The sequence below is a fragment of the Oncorhynchus masou genome, chromosome 30 (assembly GCF_036934945.1).
Source record: "Oncorhynchus masou masou isolate Uvic2021 chromosome 30, UVic_Omas_1.1, whole genome shotgun sequence".
Taxonomy (NCBI): domain Eukaryota; kingdom Metazoa; phylum Chordata; class Actinopteri; order Salmoniformes; family Salmonidae; genus Oncorhynchus; species Oncorhynchus masou.
In genome coordinates, this window is record NC_088241.1 from 940,001 (window position 1) to 958,610 (window position 18,610).

The window sequence follows — 18,610 nt, forward strand, 5'->3', positions numbered from 1 at the left end:
AACCAGTCTTTACAGGTCCTCCCTCCCTCCCTCCCCTCTCCATCTCTGTCCATATGAGACTACTGCTGGTATTCAGTTAAATCAACCAGTCTTTACAGGTCCTCCCTCCCTCCCCCTCTCCATCTCTGTCCATATGAGACTACTGCTGGTATTCAGTTAAATCAACCAGTCTTTACAGGTCCTCCCTCCCTCCCTCCCCTCTCCATCTCTGTCCATATGAGACTACTGCTGGTATTCAGTTAAATCAACCAGTCTTTACAGGTCCTCCCTCCCTCCCTCCCCTCTCCATCTCTGTCCATATGAGACTACTGCTGGTATTCAGTTAAATCAACCAGTCTTTACAGGTCCTCCCTCCCTCCCTCCCCTCTCCATCTCTGTCCATATGAGACTACTGCTGGTATTCAGTTAAATCAACCAGTCTTTACAGGTCCTCCCTCCCTCCCTCCCCTCTCCATCTCTGTCCATATGAGACTACTGCTGGTATTCAGTTAAATCAACCAGTCTTTACAGGTCCTCCTCCCTCCCTCCCCTCTCCATCTCTGTCCATATGAGACTACTGCTGGTATTCAGTTAAATCAACCAGTCTTTACAGGTCCTCCTCCCTCCCTCCCCTCTCCATCTCTGTCCATATGAGACTACTGCTGGTATTCAGTTAAATCAACCAGTCTTTACAGGTCCTCCCTCCCTCCCTCCCCTCTCCATCTCTGTCCATATGAGACTACTGCTGGTATTCAGTTAAATCAACCAGTCTTTACAGGTCCTCCCTCCCTCCCCTCTCCATCTCTGTCCATATGAGACTACTGCTGGTATTCAGTTAAATCAACCAGTCTTTACAGGTCCTCCTCCCTCCCTCCCCTCTCCATCTCTGTCCATATGAGACTACTGCTGGTATTCAGTTAAATCAACCAGTCTTTACAGGTCCTCCCTCCCTCCCTCCCCTCTCCATCTCTGTCCATATGAGACTACTGCTGGTATTCAGTTAAATCAACCAGTCTTTACAGGTCCTCCCTCCCTCCCTCCCCCCCTCTCCATCTCTGTCCATATGAGACTACTGCTGGTATTCAGTTAAATCAACCAGTCTTTACAGGTCCTCCCTCCCTCCCTCCCCTCTCCATCTCTGTCCATATGAGACTACTGCTGGTATTCAGTTAAATCAACCAGTCTTTACAGGTCCTCCCTCCCTCCCTCCCCTCTCCATCTCTGTCCATATGAGACTACTGCTGGTATTCAGTTAAATCAACCAGTCTTTACAGGTCCTCCCTCCCTCCCTCCCCTCTCCATCTCTGTCCATATGAGACTACTGCTGGTATTCAGTTAAATCAACCAGTCTTTACAGGTCCTCCCTCCCTCCTCCCTCCCCTCCATCTCTGTCCATATGAGACTACTGCTGGTATTCAGTTAAATCAACCAGTCTTTACAGGTCCTCCCTCCCTCCCCTCTCCATCTCTGTCCATATGAGACTACTGCTGGTATTCAGTTAAATCAACCAGTCTTTACAGGTCCTCCCTCCCTCCCTCCCCTCTCCATCTCTGTCCATATGAGACTACTGCTGGTATTCAGTTAAATCAACCAGTCTTTACAGGTCCTCCCTCCCTCCCTCCCCTCTCCATCTCTGTCCATATGAGACTACTGCTGGTATTCAGTTAAATCAACCAGTCTTTACAGGTCCTCCCTCCCTCCCTCCCTCCCCTCACCATCTCTGTCCATATGAGACTACTGCTGGTATTCAGTTAAATCAACCAGTCTTTACAGGTCCTCCCTCCCTCCCTCCCCTCTCCATCTCTGTCCATATGAGACTACTGCTGGTATTCAGTTAAATCAACCAGTCTTTACAGGTCCTCCCTCCCTCCCCTCTCCATCTCTGTCCATATGAGACTACTGCTGGTATTCAGTTAAATCAACCAGTCTTTACAGGTCCTCCCTCCCTCCCTCCCCTCTCCATCTCTGTCCATATGAGACTACTGCTGGTATTCAGTTAAATCAACCAGTCTTTACAAGTCCTCCCTCCCTCCCCTCTCCATCTCTGTCCATATGAGACTACTGCTGGTATTCAGTTAAATCAACCAGTCTTTACAGGTCCTCCCTCCCTCCCCTCTCCATCTCTGTCCATATGAGACTACTGCTGGTATTCAGTTAAATCAACCAGTCTTTTCAGGTCCTCCCTCCCTCCCCTCTCCATCTCTGTCCATATGAGACTACTGCTGGTATTCAGTTAAATCAACCAGTCTTTACAGGTCCTCCCTCCCTCCCCTCTCCATCTCTGTCCATATGAGACTACTGCTGGTATTCAGTTAAATCAACCAGTCTTTACAGGTCCTCCCTCCCTCCCCTCTCCATCTCTGTCCATATGAGACTACTGCTGGTATTCAGTTAAATCAACCAGTCTTTACAGGTCTTTACAGGTCCTCCCTCCCTCCCTCCCCTCACCATCTCTGTCCATATGAGACTACTGCTGGTATTCAGTTAAATCAACCAGTCTTTACAGGTCCTCCCTCCCTCCCCCCTCTCCATCTCTGTCCATATGAGACTACTGCTGGTATTCAGTTAAATCAACCAGTCTTTACAGGTCCTCCCTCCCTCCCTCCCCTCTCCATCTCTGTCCATATGAGACTACTGCTGGTATTCAGTTAAATCAACCAGTCTTTACAGGTCCTCCCTCCCTCCCTCCCCTCTCCATCTCTGTCCATATGAGACTACTGCTGGTATTCAGTTAAATCAACCAGTCTTTACAGGTCCTCCCTCCCTCCCCTCTCCATCTCTGTCCATATGAGACTACTGCTGGTATTCAGTTAAATCAACCAGTCTTTACAGGTCCTCCCTCCCTCCCTCCCCTCTCCATCTCTGTCCATATGAGACTACTGCTGGTATTCAGTTAAATCAACCAGTCTTTACAAGTCCTCCCTCCCTCCCCTCTCCATCTCTGTCCATATGAGACTACTGCTGGTATTCAGTTAAATCAACCAGTCTTTACAGGTCCTCCCTCCCCTCCCCTCTCCATCTCTGTCCATATGAGACTACTGCTGGTATTCAGTTAAATCAACCAGTCTTTCAGGTCCTCCCTCCCTCCCCTCTCCATCTCTGTCCATATGAGACTACTGCTGGTATTCAGTTAAATCAACCAGTCTTTACAGGTCCTCCCTCCCTCCCCTCTCCATCTCTGTCCATATGAGACTACTGCTGGTATTCAGTTAAATCAACCAGTCTTTACAGGTCCTCCCTCCCTCCCCTCTCCATCTCTGTCCATATGAGACTACTGCTGGTATTCAGTTAAATCAACCAGTCTTTACAGGTCCTCCCTCCCTCCCTCTCCATCTCTGTCCATATGAGACTACTGCTGGTATTCAGTTAAATCAACCAGTCTTTACAGGTCCTCCCTCCCTCCCCTCTCCATCTCTGTCCATATGAGACTACTGCTGGTATTCAGTTAAATCAACCAGTCTTTACATGTCCTCCCTCCCTCCCTCCCCTCTCCATCTCTGTCCATATGAGACTACTGCTGGTATTCAGTTAAATCAACCAGTCTTTACAGGTCCTCCCTCCCTCCCTCCCTCCCTCCCCTCACCATCTCTGTCCATATGAGACTACTGCTGGTATTCAGTTAAATCAACCAGTCTTTACAGGTCCTCCCTCCCTCCCTCCCCTCTCCATCTCTGTCCATATGAGACTACTGCTGGTATTCAGTTAAATCAACCAGTCTTTACAGGTCCTCCCTCCCTCCCTCCCCTCTCCATCTCTGTCCATATGAGACTACTGCTGGTATTCAGTTAAATCAACCAGTCTTTACAGGTCCTCCCTCCCTCCCTCCCCTCTCCATCTCTGTCCATATGAGACTACTGCTGGTATTCAGTTAAATCAACCAGTCTTTACAGGTCCTCCCACCCACCCCCCCTCTCCATCTCTGTCCATATGAGACTACTGCTGGTATTCAGTTAAATCAACCAGTCTTTACAGGTCCTCCCTCCCTCCCTCCCCTCTCCATCTCTGTCCATATGAGACTACTGCTGGTATTCAGTTAAATCAACCAGTCTTTACAGGTCCTCCCTCCCTCCCTCCCCTCTCCATCTCTGTCCATATGAGACTACTGCTGGTATTCAGTTAAATCAACCAGTCTTTACAGGTCCTCCCTCCCTCCCTCCCCTCTCCATCTCTGTCCATATGAGACTACTGCTGGTATTCAGTTAAATCAACCAGTCTTTACAGGTCCTCCTCCCTCCCCTCTCCATCTCTGTCCATATGAGACTACTGCTGGTATTCAGTTAAATCAACCAGTCTTTACAGGTCCTCCCTCCCTCCCTCTCCATCTCTGTCCATATGAGACTACTGCTGGTATTCAGTTAAATCAACCAGTCTTTTCAGGTCCTCCCTCCCTCCCCTCTCCATCTCTGTCCATATGAGACTACTGCTGGTATTCAGTTAAATCAACCAGTCTTTACAGGTCCTCCCTCCCTCCCCTCTCCATCTCTGTCCATATGAGACTACTGCTGGTATTCAGTTAAATCAACCAGTCTTTACAGGTCCTCCCTCCCTCCCCTCTCCATCTCTGTCCATATGAGACTACTGCTGGTATTCAGTTAAATCAACCAGTCTTTACAGGTCCTCCCTCCCTCCCTCCCTCCCCTCTCCATCTCTGTCCATATGAGACTACTGCTGGTATTCAGTTAAATCAACCAGTCTTTACAGGTCCTCCCTCCCTCCCTCCCCTCTCCATCTCTGTCCATATGAGACTACTGCTGGTATTCAGTTAAATCAACCAGTCTTTACAGGTCCTCCCTCCCTCCCCTCTCCATCTCTGTCCATATGAGACTACTGCTGGTATTCAGTTAAATCAACCAGTCTTTACAGGTCCTCCCTCCCTCCCTCCCCTCTCCATCTCTGTCCATATGAGACTACTGCTGGTATTCAGTTAAATCAACCAGTCTTTACAAGTCCTCCCTCCCTCCCCTCTCCATCTCTGTCCATATGAGACTACTGCTGGTATTCAGTTAAATCAACCAGTCTTTACAGGTCCTCCCTCCCTCCCCTCTCCATCTCTGTCCATATGAGACTACTGCTGGTATTCAGTTAAATCAACCAGTCTTTCAGGTCCTCCCTCCCTCCCCTCTCCATCTCTGTCCATATGAGACTACTGCTGGTATTCAGTTAAATCAACCAGTCTTTACAGGTCCTCCCTCCCTCCCCTCTCCATCTCTGTCCATATGAGACTACTGCTGGTATTCAGTTAAATCAACCAGTCTTTACAGGTCCTCCCTCCCTCCCCTCTCCATCTCTGTCCATATGAGACTACTGCTGGTATTCAGTTAAATCAACCAGTCTTTACAGGTCCTCCCTCCCTCCCCTCTCCATCTCTGTCCATATGAGACTACTGCTGGTATTCAGTTAAATCAACCAGTCTTTACAGGTCCTCCCTCCCTCCCTCCCCTCTCCATCTCTGTCCATATGAGACTACTGCTGGTATTCAGTTAAATCAACCAGTCTTTACAGGTCCTCCCTCCCTCCCTCCCCTCTCCATCTCTGTCCATATGAGACTACTGCTGGTATTCAGTTAAATCAACCAGTCTTTACAGGTCCTCCCTCCCTCCCCCCTCTCCATCTCTGTCCATATGAGACTACTGCTGGTATTCAGTTAAATCAACCAGTCTTTACAGGTCCTCCTCCCTCCCTCCCCTCTCCATCTCTGTCCATATGAGACTACTGCTGGTATTCAGTTAAATCAACCAGTCTTTACAGGTCCTCCTCCCTCCCTCCCCTCTCCATCTCTGTCCATATGAGACTACTGCTGGTATTCAGTTAAATCAACCAGTCTTTACAGGTCCTCCCTCCCTCCCCTCTCCATCTCTGTCCATATGAGACTACTGCTGGTATTCAGTTAAATCAACCAGTCTTTACAGGTCCTCCCCCTCCCTCCCTCCCCTCTCCATCTCTGTCCATATGAGACTACTGCTGGTATTCAGTTAAATCAACCAGTCTTTACAGGTCCTCCCTCCCTCCCCTCTCCATCTCTGTCCATATGAGACTACTGCTGGTATTCAGTTAAATCAACCAGTCTTTACAGGTCCTCCCTCCCTCCCCTCTCCATCTCTGTCCATATGAGACTACTGCTGGTATTCAGTTAAATCAACCAGTCTTTTCAGGTCCTCCCTCCCTCCCCTCTCCATCTCTGTCCATATGAGACTACTGCTGGTATTCAGTTAAATCAACCAGTCTTTACAGGTCCTCCCTCCCTCCCCTCTCCATCTCTGTCCATATGAGACTACTGCTGGTATTCAGTTAAATCAACCAGTCTTTACAGGTCCTCCCTCCCTCCCCTCTCCATCTCTGTCCATATGAGACTACTGCTGGTATTCAGTTAAATCAACCAGTCTTTACAGGTCCTCCCTCCCTCCCTCCCCTCTCCATCTCTGTCCATATGAGACTACTGCTGGTATTCAGTTAAATCAACCAGTCTTTACAGGTCCTCCCTCCCTCCCCTCTCCATCTCTGTCCATATGAGACTACTGCTGGTATTCAGTTAAATCAACCAGTCTTTACAGGTCCTCCCTCCCTCCCTCCCCTCTCCATCTCTGTCCATATGAGACTACTGCTGGTATTCAGTTAAATCAACCAGTCTTTACAGGTCCTCCCTCCCTCCCCTCTCCATCTCTGTCCATATGAGACTACTGCTGGTATTCAGTTAAATCAACCAGTCTTTACAGGTCCTTTCCCTCCCTCCCTCCCCTCTCCATCTCTGTCCATATGAGACTACTGCTGGTATTCAGTTAAATCAACCAGTCTTTACAGGTCCTCCCTCCCTCCCCTCTCCATCTCTGTCCATATGAGACTACTGCTGGTATTCAGTTAAATCAACCAGTCTTTACAGGTCCTCCCTCCCTCCCCTCTCCATCTCTGTCCATATGAGACTACTGCTGGTATTCAGTTAAATCAACCAGTCTTTACAGGTCCTCCCTCCCCTCTCCATCTCTGTCCATATGAGACTACTGCTGGTATTCAGTTAAATCAACCAGTCTTTACAGGTCCTCCCTCCCTCCCCTCTCCATCTCTGTCCATATGAGACTACTGCTGGTATTCAGTTAAATCAACCAGTCTTTACAGGTCCTCCCTCCCTCCCTCTCCCTCTCCATCTCTGTCCATATGAGACTACTGCTGGTATTCAGTTAAATCAACCAGTCTTTACAGGTCCTCCTCCCTCCCCTCCCTCTCCATCTCTGTCCATATGAGACTACTGCTGGTATTCAGTTAAATCAACCAGTCTTTACAGGTCCTCCCTCCCTCCCTCCCCTCTCCATCTCTGTCCATATGAGACTACTGCTGGTATTCAGTTAAATCAACCAGTCTTTACAGGTCATCCCTCCCTCCCCTCTCCATCTCTGTCCATATGAGACTACTGCTGGTATTCAGTTAAATCAACCAGTCTTTACAGGTCCTCCCTCCCTCCCCCTCTCCATCTCTGTCCATATGAGACTACTGCTGGTATTCAGTTAAATCAACCAGTCTTTACAGGTCCTCCCTCCCTCCCCTCTCCATCTCTGTCCATATGAGACTACTGCTGGTATTCAGTTAAATCAACCAGTCTTTACAGGTCCTCCCTCCCTCCCCTCTCCATCTCTGTCCATATGAGACTACTGCTGGTATTCAGTTAAATCAACCAGTCTTTACAGGTCCTCCCTCCCTCCCCTCTCCATCTCTGTCCATATGAGACTACTGCTGGTATTCAGTTAAATCAACCAGTCTTTACAGGTCCCTCCCTCCCTCCCCTCTCCATCTCTGTCCATATGAGACTACTGCTGGTATTCAGTTAAATCAACCAGTCTTTACAGGTCCTCCCTCCCTCCCCTCTCCATCTCTGTCCATATGAGACTACTGCTGGTATTCAGTTAAATCAACCAGTCTTTACAGGTCCTCCCTCCCTCCCTCCCCCCTCTCCATCTCTGTCCATATGAGACTACTGCTGGTATTCAGTTAAATCAACCAGTCTTTACAGGTCCTCCCTCCCTCCCTCCCCTCTCCATCTCTGTCCATATGAGACTACTGCTGGTATTCAGTTAAATCAACCAGTCTTTACAGGTCCTCCCTCCCTCCCTCCCCTCTCCATCTCTGTCCATATGAGACTACTGCTGGTATTCAGTTAAATCAACCAGTCTTTACAGGTCCTCCCTCCTCCCTCCCCTCTCCATCTCTGTCCATATGAGACTACTGCTGGTATTCAGTTAAATCAACCAGTCTTTACAGTCCTCCCTCCCTCCCCTCTCCATCTCTGTCCATATGAGACTACTGCTGGTATTCAGTTAAATCAACCAGTCCCTCCCCTCTCCATCTCTGTCCATATGAGACTACTGCTGGTATTCAGTTAAATCAACCAGTCTTTACAGGTCCTCCCTCCCTCCCCTCTCCATCTCTGTCCATATGAGACTACTGCTGGTATTCAGTTAAATCAACCAGTCTTTACAGGTCCTCCCTCCCTCCCTCCCCTCTCCATCTCTGTCCATATGAGACTACTGCTGGTATTCAGTTAAATCAACCAGTCTTTACAGGTCCTGTCCATATGAGACTACCCTCCCTCCCTCCCCTCTCCATCTCTGTCCATATGAGACTACTGCTGGTATTCAGTTAAATCAACCAGTCTTTACAGGTCCTCCCTCCCTCCCTCCCCTCTCCATCTCTGTCCATATGAGACTACTGCTGGTATTCAGTTAAATCAACCAGTCTTTACAGTTAAATCAACCAGTCCCTCCCTCCCCTCTCCATCTCTGTCCATATGAGACTACTGCTGGTATTCAGTTAAATCAACCAGTCTTTACATGTCCTCCCTCCCCCCCTCTCCATCTCTGTCCATATGAGACTACTGCTGGTATTCAGTTAAATCAACCAGTCTTTACAGGTCCTCCCTCCCTCCCCTCTCCATCTCTGTCCATATGAGACTACTGCTGGTATTCAGTTAAATCAACCAGTCTTTACAGGTCCTCCCTCCCTCCCTCCCCTCTCCATCTCTGTCCATATGAGACTACTGCTGGTATTCAGTTAAATCAACCAGTCTTTACAGGTCCTCCCTCCCTCCCCTCTCCATCTCTGTCCATATGAGACTACTGCTGGTATTCAGTTAAATCAACCAGTCTTTACAGGTCCTCCCACCCCCCTCTCCATCTCTGTCCATATGAGACTACTGCTGGTATTCAGTTAAATCAACCAGTCTTTACAGGTCCTCCTCCCTCCCCTCTCCATCTCTGTCCATATGAGACTACTGCTGGTATTCAGTTAAATCAACCAGTCTTTACAGGTCCTCCCTCCCTCCCTCCCCTCTCCATCTCTGTCCATATGAGACTACTGCTGGTATTCAGTTAAATCAACCAGTCTTTACAGGTCCTCCCTCCCTCCCCTCTCCATCTCTGTCCATATGAGACTACTGCTGGTATTCAGTTAAATCAACCAGTCTTTACAGGTCCTCCCTCCCCTCTCCATCTCTGTCCATATGAGACTACTGCTGGTATTCAGTTAAATCAACCAGTCTTTACAGGTCCTCCCTCCCTCCCCTCTCCATCTCTGTCCATATGAGACTACTGCTGGTATTCAGTTAAATCAACCAGTCTTTACAGGTCCTCCCTCCCTCCCTCCCCTCTCCATCTCTGTCCATATGAGACTACTGCTGGTATTCAGTTAAATCAACCAGTCTTTACAGGTCCTCCCTCCCTCCCTCCCCTCACCATCTCTGTCCATATGAGACTACTGCTGGTATTCAGTTAAATCTCCATCTCTGTCCATTACAGTATTCAGTTAAATCCCAGTCCCAGGTCCTCCCTCCCCTCTCCATCTCTGTCCATATGAGACTACTGCTGGTATTCAGTTAAATCAACCAGTCTTTACAGGTCCTCCCTCCCTCCCTCCCCTCTCCATCTCTGTCCATATGAGACTACTGCTGGTATTCAGTTAAATCAACCAGTCTTTACAGGTCCTCCCTCCCTCCCTCCCCTCTCCATCTCTGTCCATATGAGACTACTGCTGGTATTCAGTTAAATCAACCAGTCTTTACAGGTCCTCCCTCCCTCCCCTCTCCATCTCTGTCCATATGAGACTACTGCTGGTATTCAGTTAAATCAACCAGTCTTTACAGGTCCTCCCTCCCTCCCCTCTCCATCTCTGTCCATATGAGACTACTGCTGGTATTCAGTTAAATCAACCAGTCTTTACAGGTCCTCCCTCCCTCCCCTCTCCATCTCTGTCCATATGAGACTACTGCTGGTATTCAGTTAAATCAACCAGTCTTTACAGGTCCTCCCTCCCTCCCTCCCCTCTCCATCTCTGTCCATATGAGACTACTGCTGGTATTCAGTTAAATCAACCAGTCTTTACAGGTCCTCCCTCCCTCCCTCCCCTCTCCATCTCTGTCCATATGAGACTACTGCTGGTATTCAGTTAAATCAACCAGTCTTTACAGGTCCTCCCTCCCTCCCCTCTCCATCTCTGTCCATATGAGACTACTGCTGGTATTCAGTTAAATCAACCAGTCTTTACAGGTCCTCCCTCCCTCCCCTCTCCATCTCTGTCCATATGAGACTACTGCTGGTATTCAGTTAAATCAACCAGTCTTTACATGTCCTCCCTCCCTCCCCTCTCCATCTCTGTCCATATGAGACTACTGCTGGTATTCAGTTAAATCAACCAGTCTTTACATGTCCTCCCTCCCTCCCTCCCCTCTCCATCTCTGTCCATATGAGACTACTGCATCCATATGAGACTACTGCTGGTATTCAGTTAAATCAACCAGTCTTTACAGGTCCTCCCTCCCTCCCTCCCCTCTCCATCTCTGTCCATATGAGACTACTGCTGGTATTCAGTTAAATCAACCAGTCTTTACAGGTCCTCCCTCCCTCCCCTCTCCATCTCTGTCCATATGAGACTACTGCTGGTATTCAGTTAAATCAACCAGTCTTTACATGTCCTCCCTCCCTCCCCTCTCCATCTCTGTCCATATGAGACTACTGCTGGTATTCAGTTAAATCAACCAGTCTTTACAGGTCCTCCCTCCCTCCCCTCTCCATCTCTGTCCATATGAGACTACTGCTGGTATTCAGTTAAATCAACCAGTCTTTACAGGTCCTCCCTCCCTCCCTCCCCTCTCCATCTCTGTCCATATGAGACTACTGCTGGTATTCAGTTAAATCAACCAGTCTTTACAGGTCCTCCCTCCCTCCCCTCTCCATCTCTGTCCATATGAGACTACTGCTGGTATTCAGTTAAATCAACCAGTCTTTACAGGTCCTCCCTCCCCTCTCCATCTCTGTCCATATGAGACTACTGCTGGTATTCAGTTAAATCAACCAGTCTTTACAGGTCCTCCCTCCCCTCTCCATCTCTGTCCATATGAGACTACTGCTGGTATTCAGTTAAATCAACCAGTCTTTACAGGTCCTCCCTCCCTCCCTCCCCTCTCCATCTCTGTCCATATGAGACTACTGCTGGTATTCAGTTAAATCAACCAGTCTTTACAGGTCCTCCCTCCCTCCCCTCTCCATCTCTGTCCATATGAGACTACTGCTGGTATTCAGTTAAATCAACCAGTCTTTACAGGTCCTCCCTCCCCTCTCCATCTCTGTCCATATGAGACTACTGCTGGTATTCAGTTAAATCAACCAGTCTTTACAGGTCCTCCCTCCCTCCCCTCTCCATCTCTGTCCATATGAGACTACTGCTGGTATTCAGTTAAATCAACCAGTCTTTACAGGTCCTCCCTCCCTCCCTCCCCCTCTCCATCTCTGTCCATATGAGACTACTGCTGGTATTCAGTTAAATCAACCAGTCTTTACAGGTCCTCCCTCCCTCCCTCCCCTCACCATCTCTGTCCATATGAGACTACTGCTGGTATTCAGTTAAATCAACCAGTCTTTACAGGTCCTCCCTCCCTCCCCTCTCCATCTCTGTCCATATGAGACTACTGCTGGTATTCAGTTAAATCAACCAGTCTTTACAGGTCCTCCCTCCCTCCCCTCTCCATCTCTGTCCATATGAGACTACTGCTGGTATTCAGTTAAATCAACCAGTCTTTACAGGTCCTCCCTCCCTCCCTCCCCTCTCCATCTCTGTCCATATGAGACTACTGCTGGTATTCAGTTAAATCAACCAGTCTTTACAGGTCCTCCCTCCTCCCCTCTCCATCTCTGTCCATATGAGACTACTGCTGGTATTCAGTTAAATCAACCAGTCTTTACAGGTCCTCCCTCCCTCCCTCCCCCTCTCCATCTCTGTCCATATGAGACTACTGCTGGTATTCAGTTAAATCAACCAGTCTTTACAGGTCCTCCCTCCCTCCCTCCCCTCTCCATCTCTGTCCATATGAGACTACTGCTGGTATTCAGTTAAATCAACCAGTCTTTACAGGTCCTCCCTCCCTCCCCTCTCCATCTCTGTCCATATGAGACTACTGCTGGTATTCAGTTAAATCAACCAGTCTTTACAGGTCCTCCCTCCCTCCCCTCTCCATCTCTGTCCATATGAGACTACTGCTGGTATTCAGTTAAATCAACCAGTCTTTACATGTCCTCCCTCCCTCCCCCTCTCCATCTCTGTCCATATGAGACTACTGCTGGTATTCAGTTAAATCAACCAGTCTTTACATGTCCTCCCTCCCTCCCTCCCCTCTCCATCTCTGTCCATATGAGACTACTGCTGGTATTCAGTTAAATCAACCAGTCTTTACAGGTCCTCCCTCCCTCCCTCCCCTCTCCATCTCTGTCCATATGAGACTACTGCTGGTATTCAGTTAAATCAACCAGTCTTTACAGGTCCTCCCTCCCTCCCCTCTCCATCTCTGTCCATATGAGACTACTGCTGGTATTCAGTTAAATCAACCAGTCTTTACGGGTCCTCCCTCCCTCCCCTCTCCATCTCTGTCCATATGAGACTACTGCTGGTATTCAGTTAAATCAACCAGTCTTTACAGGTCCTCCCTCCCTCCCCTCTCCATCTCTGTCCATATGAGACTACTGCTGGTATTCAGTTAAATCAACCAGTCTTTACAGGTCCTCCCTCCCTCCCCTCTCCATCTCTGTCCATATGAGACTACTGCTGGTATTCAGTTAAATCAACCAGTCTTTACATGTCCTCCCTCCCTCCCCTCTCCATCTCTGTCCATATGAGACTACTGCTGGTATTCAGTTAAATCAACCAGTCTTTACAGGTCCTCCCTCCCTCCCTCCCCTCTCCATCTCTGTCCATATGAGACTACTGCTGGTATTCAGTTAAATCAACCAGTCTTTACAGGTCCTCCCTCCCTCCCTCCCCTCTCCATCTCTGTCCATATGAGACTACTGCTGGTATTCAGTTAAATCAACCAGTCTTTACAGGTCCTCCCTCCCTCCCTCCCCTCTCCATCTCTGTCCATATGAGACTACTGCTGGTATTCAGTTAAATCAACCAGTCTTTACGGGTCCTCCCTCCCTCCCCTCTCCATCTCTGTCCATATGAGACTACTGCTGGTATTCAGTTAAATCAACCAGTCTTTACAGGTCCTCCCTCCCTCCCCTCTCCATCTCTGTCCATATGAGACTACTGCTGGTATTCAGTTAAATCAACCAGTCTTTACAGGTCCTCCCTCCCTCCCTCCCCTCTCCATCTCTGTCCATATGAGACTACTGCTGGTATTCAGTTAAATCAACCAGTCTTTACAGGTCCTCCCTCCCTCCCTCCCCTCTCCATCTCTGTCCATATGAGACTACTGCTGGTATTCAGTTAAATCAACCAGTCTTTACAGGTCCTCCCTCCCTCCCCTCTCCATCTCTGTCCATATGAGACTACTGCTGGTATTCAGTTAAATCAACCAGTCTTTACGGGTCCTCCCTCCCTCCCTCCCCTCTCCATCTCTGTCCATATGAGACTACTGCTGGTATTCAGTTAAATCAACCAGTCTTTACAGGTCCTCCCTCCCTCCCCTCTCCATCTCTGTCCATATGAGACTACTGCTGGTATTCAGTTAAATCAACCAGTCTTTACAGGTCCTCCCTCCCTCCCCTCTCCATCTCTGTCCATATGAGACTACTGCTGGTATTCAGTTAAATCAACCAGTCTTTACATGTCCTCCCTCCCTCCCCTCTCCATCTCTGTCCATATGAGACTACTGCTGGTATTCAGTTAAATCAACCAGTCTTTACAGGTCCTCCCTCCCTCCCTCCCCTCTCCATCTCTGTCCATATGAGACTACTGCTGGTATTCAGTTAAATCAACCAGTCTTTACAGGTCCTCCCTCCCTCCCTCCCCTCTCCATCTCTGTCCATATGAGACTACTGCTGGTATTCAGTTAAATCAACCAGTCTTTACAGGTCCTCCCTCCCTCCCTCCCCTCTCCATCTCTGTCCATATGAGACTACTGCTGGTATTCAGTTAAATCAACCAGTCTTTACGGGTCCTCCCTCCCTCCCCTCTCCATCTCTGTCCATATGAGACTACTGCTGGTATTCAGTTAAATCAACCAGTCTTTACAGGTCCTCCCTCCCTCCCCTCTCCATCTCTGTCCATATGAGACTACTGCTGGTATTCAGTTAAATCAACCAGTCTTTACAGGTCCTCCCTCCCTCCCTCCCCTCTCCATCTCTGTCCATATGAGACTACTGCTGGTATTCAGTTAAATCAACCAGTCTTTACAGGTCCTCCCTCCTCCCTCCCCTCTCCATCTCTGTCCATATGAGACTACTGCTGGTATTCAGTTAAATCAACCAGTCTTTACGGGTCCTCCCTCCCTCCCCTCTCCATCTCTGTCCATATGAGACTACTGCTGGTATTCAGTTAAATCAACCAGTCTTTACAGGTCCTCCCTCCCTCCCCTCTCCATCTCTGTCCATATGAGACTACTGCTGGTATTCAGTTAAATCAACCAGTCTTTACAGGTCCTCCCTCCCTCCCTCCCCTCTCCATCTCTGTCCATATGAGACTACTGCTGGTATTCAGTTAAATCAACCAGTCTTTACAGGTCCTCCCTCCCTCCCTCCCCTCTCCATCTCTGTCCATATGAGACTACTGCTGGTATTCAGTTAAATCAACCAGTCTTTACGGGTCCTCCCTCCCTCCCCCCTCTCCATCTCTGTCCATATGAGACTACTGCTGGTATTCAGTTAAATCAACCAGTCTTTACAGGTCCTCCCTCCCCTCTCCATCTCTGTCCATATGAGACTACTGCTGGTATTCAGTTAAATCAACCAGTCTTTACAGGTCCTCCCTCCCTCCCTCCCCTCTCCATCTCTGTCCATATGAGACTACTGCTGGTATTCAGTTAAATCAACCAGTCTTTACATGTCCTCCCTCCCTCCCCTCACCGTCTCCACTGTTTATCTGGGCAGTCAAACAGGTTGTTTAATAGATTTTCATCCTATTCAGGCAAACATGTTCTCTCACTGTACCACTTGTCCCCATTGTGTCCTTTGAAGAGACTATTAGCCTCTGTTGATTCTGTCTGGCCACAGAGCAGTGTTCTCATAAGCTGCTCAGATTAGAATCACAAACACTACCATTATTTGTTGTTATCCCCCCAGACATAAGTCTGTTGGAATGGATGTCGTCATTAGATCTGTCAGCTTTCAAAGTCATTTAGGTCATTTAAGTAGTTTTGTAGGAAATGTTTTGATGTCAGTCAACTCTCAAGAGACAGACAGCACTGTATTTCCTGTAGCTGTTCTGTTGGTCTGATGTTTGGTGTTCTGATGTCACGCTCCCTTCCCAGATCTTCAAGGAGCAGCTCAACACCCGCATTGTGCTGGTTGCCATGGAGACGTGGGCGGCTGACAACCGGTTCAACATCGACGACGACCCCATGGTGACCTTGAGGGAGTTCATGAAGTACAGACGAGACTTCATCAAGGAGAAGTGTGACTCCGTGCATCTTTTCTCGTAAGCCTGTCTGTCTCTGTTTGGGCTGGGGGAGAGGGGGTGGTATGGGTTCTGTCTGTCTGTCTCTGTGGGGTGGGGGAGAGGAGGTGGTATGGGTTCTGTCTGTCTCTGTTTGGGCTGGGGGAGAGGGGGTGGTATGGGGTCTGTCTGTCTGTCTGTCTCTGTTTGGGCTGGGGGAGAGGGGGTGGTATGGGGTCTGTCTGTCTGTCTGTCTCTGTTTGGGCTGGGGGAGAGGGGGTGATATGGGTTCTGTCTGTCTCTGTGGGGTGGGGGAGAGGAGGTGGTATGGGTTCTGTCTGTCTCTGTTTGGGCTGGGGGAGAGGGGGTGGTATGGGTTCTGTCTGTCTCTGTTTGGGCTGGGGGAGAGGGGGTGGTATGGGGTCTGTCTGTCTGTCTGTCTGTCTCTGTGGGGTGGGGGAGAGGGGGTGGTATGGGTTCTGTCTGTCTCTGTTTGGGCTGGGGGAGAGGGGGTGGTATGGGTTCTGTCTGTCTCTGTTTGGGCTGGGGGAGAGGGGGTGGTATGGGGTCTGTCTGTCTGTCTCTGTGGGGTGGGGGAGAGGGGGTGGTATGGGTTCTGTCTGTCTCTGTTTGGGCTGGGGGAGAGGGGGTGGTATGGGTTCTGTCTGTCTCTGTTTGGGCTGGGGGAGAGGGGGTGGTATGGGTTCTGTCTGTCTCTGTTTGGGCTGGGGGAGAGGGGGTGGTATGGGGTCTGTCTGTCTGTCTCTGTGGGGTGGGGGAGAGGGGGTGGTATGGGTTCTGTCTGTCTCTGTTTGGGCTGGGGGAGAGGGGGTGGTATGGGTTCTGTCTGTCTCTGTTTGGGCTGGGGAGAGGGGGTGGTATGGGTTCTGTCTGTCTCTGTTTGGGCTGGGGGAGAGGGGGTGGTATGGGTTCTGTCTGTCTCTGTTTGGGCTGGGGGAGAGGGGGTGGTATGGGTTCTGTCTGTCTCTGTTTGGGCTGGGGGAGAGGGGGTGGTATGGGGTCTGTCTGTCTGTCTCTGTGGGGTGGGGGAGAGGGGGTGGTATGGGTTCTGTCTGTCTCTGTTTGGGCTGGGGGAGAGGGGGTGGTATGGATTCTGTCTGTCTCTGTTTGGGCTGGGGGAGAGGGGTGGTATGGGTTCTGTCTGTCTCTGTTTGGGCTGGGGGAGAGGGGGTGGTATGGATTCTGTCTGTCTCTGTTTGGGCTGGGGGAGAGGGGTGGTATGGATTCTGTCTGTCTCTGTTTGGGCTGGGGGAGAGGGGGTGGTATGGGGTCTGTTTGTCTGTCTCTGTGGGGTGGGGGAGAGGGGGTGGTATGGGTTCTGTCTGTCTCTGTTTGGGCTGGGGGAGAGGGGTGGTATGGGGTCTGTTTGTCTGTCTCTGTGGGGTGGGGGAGAGGGGGTGGTATGGGTTCTGTCTGTCTCTGTTTGGGCTGGGGGAGAGGGGGTGGTATGGGGTCTGTCTGTCTGTCTCTGTGGGGTGGGGGAGAGGGGGTGGTATGGGTTCTGTCTGTCTCTGTTTGGGCTGGGGGAGAGGGGGTGGTATGGATTCTGTCTGTCTCTGTTTGGGCTGGGGGAGAGGGGGTGGTATGGGTTCTGTCTGTCTCTGTTTGGGCTGGGGGAGAGGGGGTGGTATGGGGTCTGTCTGTCTGTCTCTGTGGGGTGGGGGAGAGGGGGTGGTATGGGTTCTGTCTGTCTCTGTTTGGGCTGGGGGAGAGGGGGTGGTATGGATTCTGTCTGTCTCTGTTTGGGCTGGGGGAGAGGGGGTGGTATGGGTTCTGTCTGTCTCTGTTTGGGCTGGGGGAGAGGGGGTGGTATGGGTTCTGTCTGTCTCTGTTTGGGCTGGGGGAGAGGGGTGGTATGGATTCTGTCTGTCTCTGTTTGGGCTGGGGGAGAGGGGGGTGGTATGGATTCTGTCTGTCTCTGTTTGGGCTGGGGGAGAGGGGGTGGTATGGGGTCTGTTTGTCTGTCTCTGTGGGGTGGGGGAGAGGGGGTGGTATGGGTTCTGTCTGTCTCTGTTTGGGCTGGGGGAGAGGGGGTGGTATGGATTCTGTCTGTCTCTGTTTGGGCTGGGGGAGAGGGGGTGGTATGGGTTCTGTCTGTCTCTGTTTGGGCTGGGGGAGAGGGGGTGGTATGGGATCTGTCTGTCTCTGTGTGGGGTGGAGGAGAGGGGGTGGCATGGGTTCAGTCTGTCTCTGAGTGTGTGACTAAATGTGACTAAAATGTGATGCATTTTAGTCACTTCAAACCATGCTTCCTGTCAGACTCATTTGTAATAGACTGTCATAGCCCCAAATTAAAAAGTTAACATTGGCTGTTGGTGACATCCTTATTTGACGGGGCAAAAAAGTCTGGGAACCCCTGGTTTAGAGATTTAATTACTTCCTCTCTTTTTACCAGAGGGAACCGGTTCCATAGCAGCTGGGGAGGAGCTTCCTATATGGGAGGAGTCTGTTCTCTAACTAAAGGAGGAGGAGTCAATGAGGTAGGCCCCGCTTCAGGATGAAAATGGACCTTAATCAGCATCTCTTTTAGGCACAATTTAAGAACTTATTCTCTCTCTCTGTTCTCTCTCTTTCTTTCTTTTCTCCTCCCTTCCTCTGTCAGTATGGCAAGACAGATGAGATGGCCATAACCCTGGCCCAGTCTCTGGGACAAAACATTGGCATCTTTTCTGACAAGAAGAGGATCCTCAACGGTACAATCCTGTACACACACACACACACACACACACACACACACACACACACACACACACACACACACACACAC

General features: G+C 49.7%; 1 protein-coding gene across 3 annotated transcripts in view; it reads left to right on the forward strand.

The window, feature by feature from the left end:
• LOC135521742 (disintegrin and metalloproteinase domain-containing protein 22-like) overlaps positions 1-18,610 on the forward strand; it is a 147,835-nt gene that overhangs the window by 109,884 nt on the left and 19,341 nt on the right. For all 3 annotated transcript variants that reach the window (XR_010452603.1, XM_064947433.1, XM_064947434.1), the window contains exons 11-13: positions 15,698-15,864; positions 18,239-18,323; positions 18,446-18,536. Coding sequence is in view for 2 of the 3 variants with exons in the window: in XM_064947433.1 (XP_064803505.1) it covers positions 15,698-15,864; positions 18,239-18,323; positions 18,446-18,536 (343 nt within the window). In the remaining variant the exon portion in view is untranslated. The remainder of the gene's footprint in view (positions 1-15,697; positions 15,865-18,238; positions 18,324-18,445; positions 18,537-18,610) is intronic.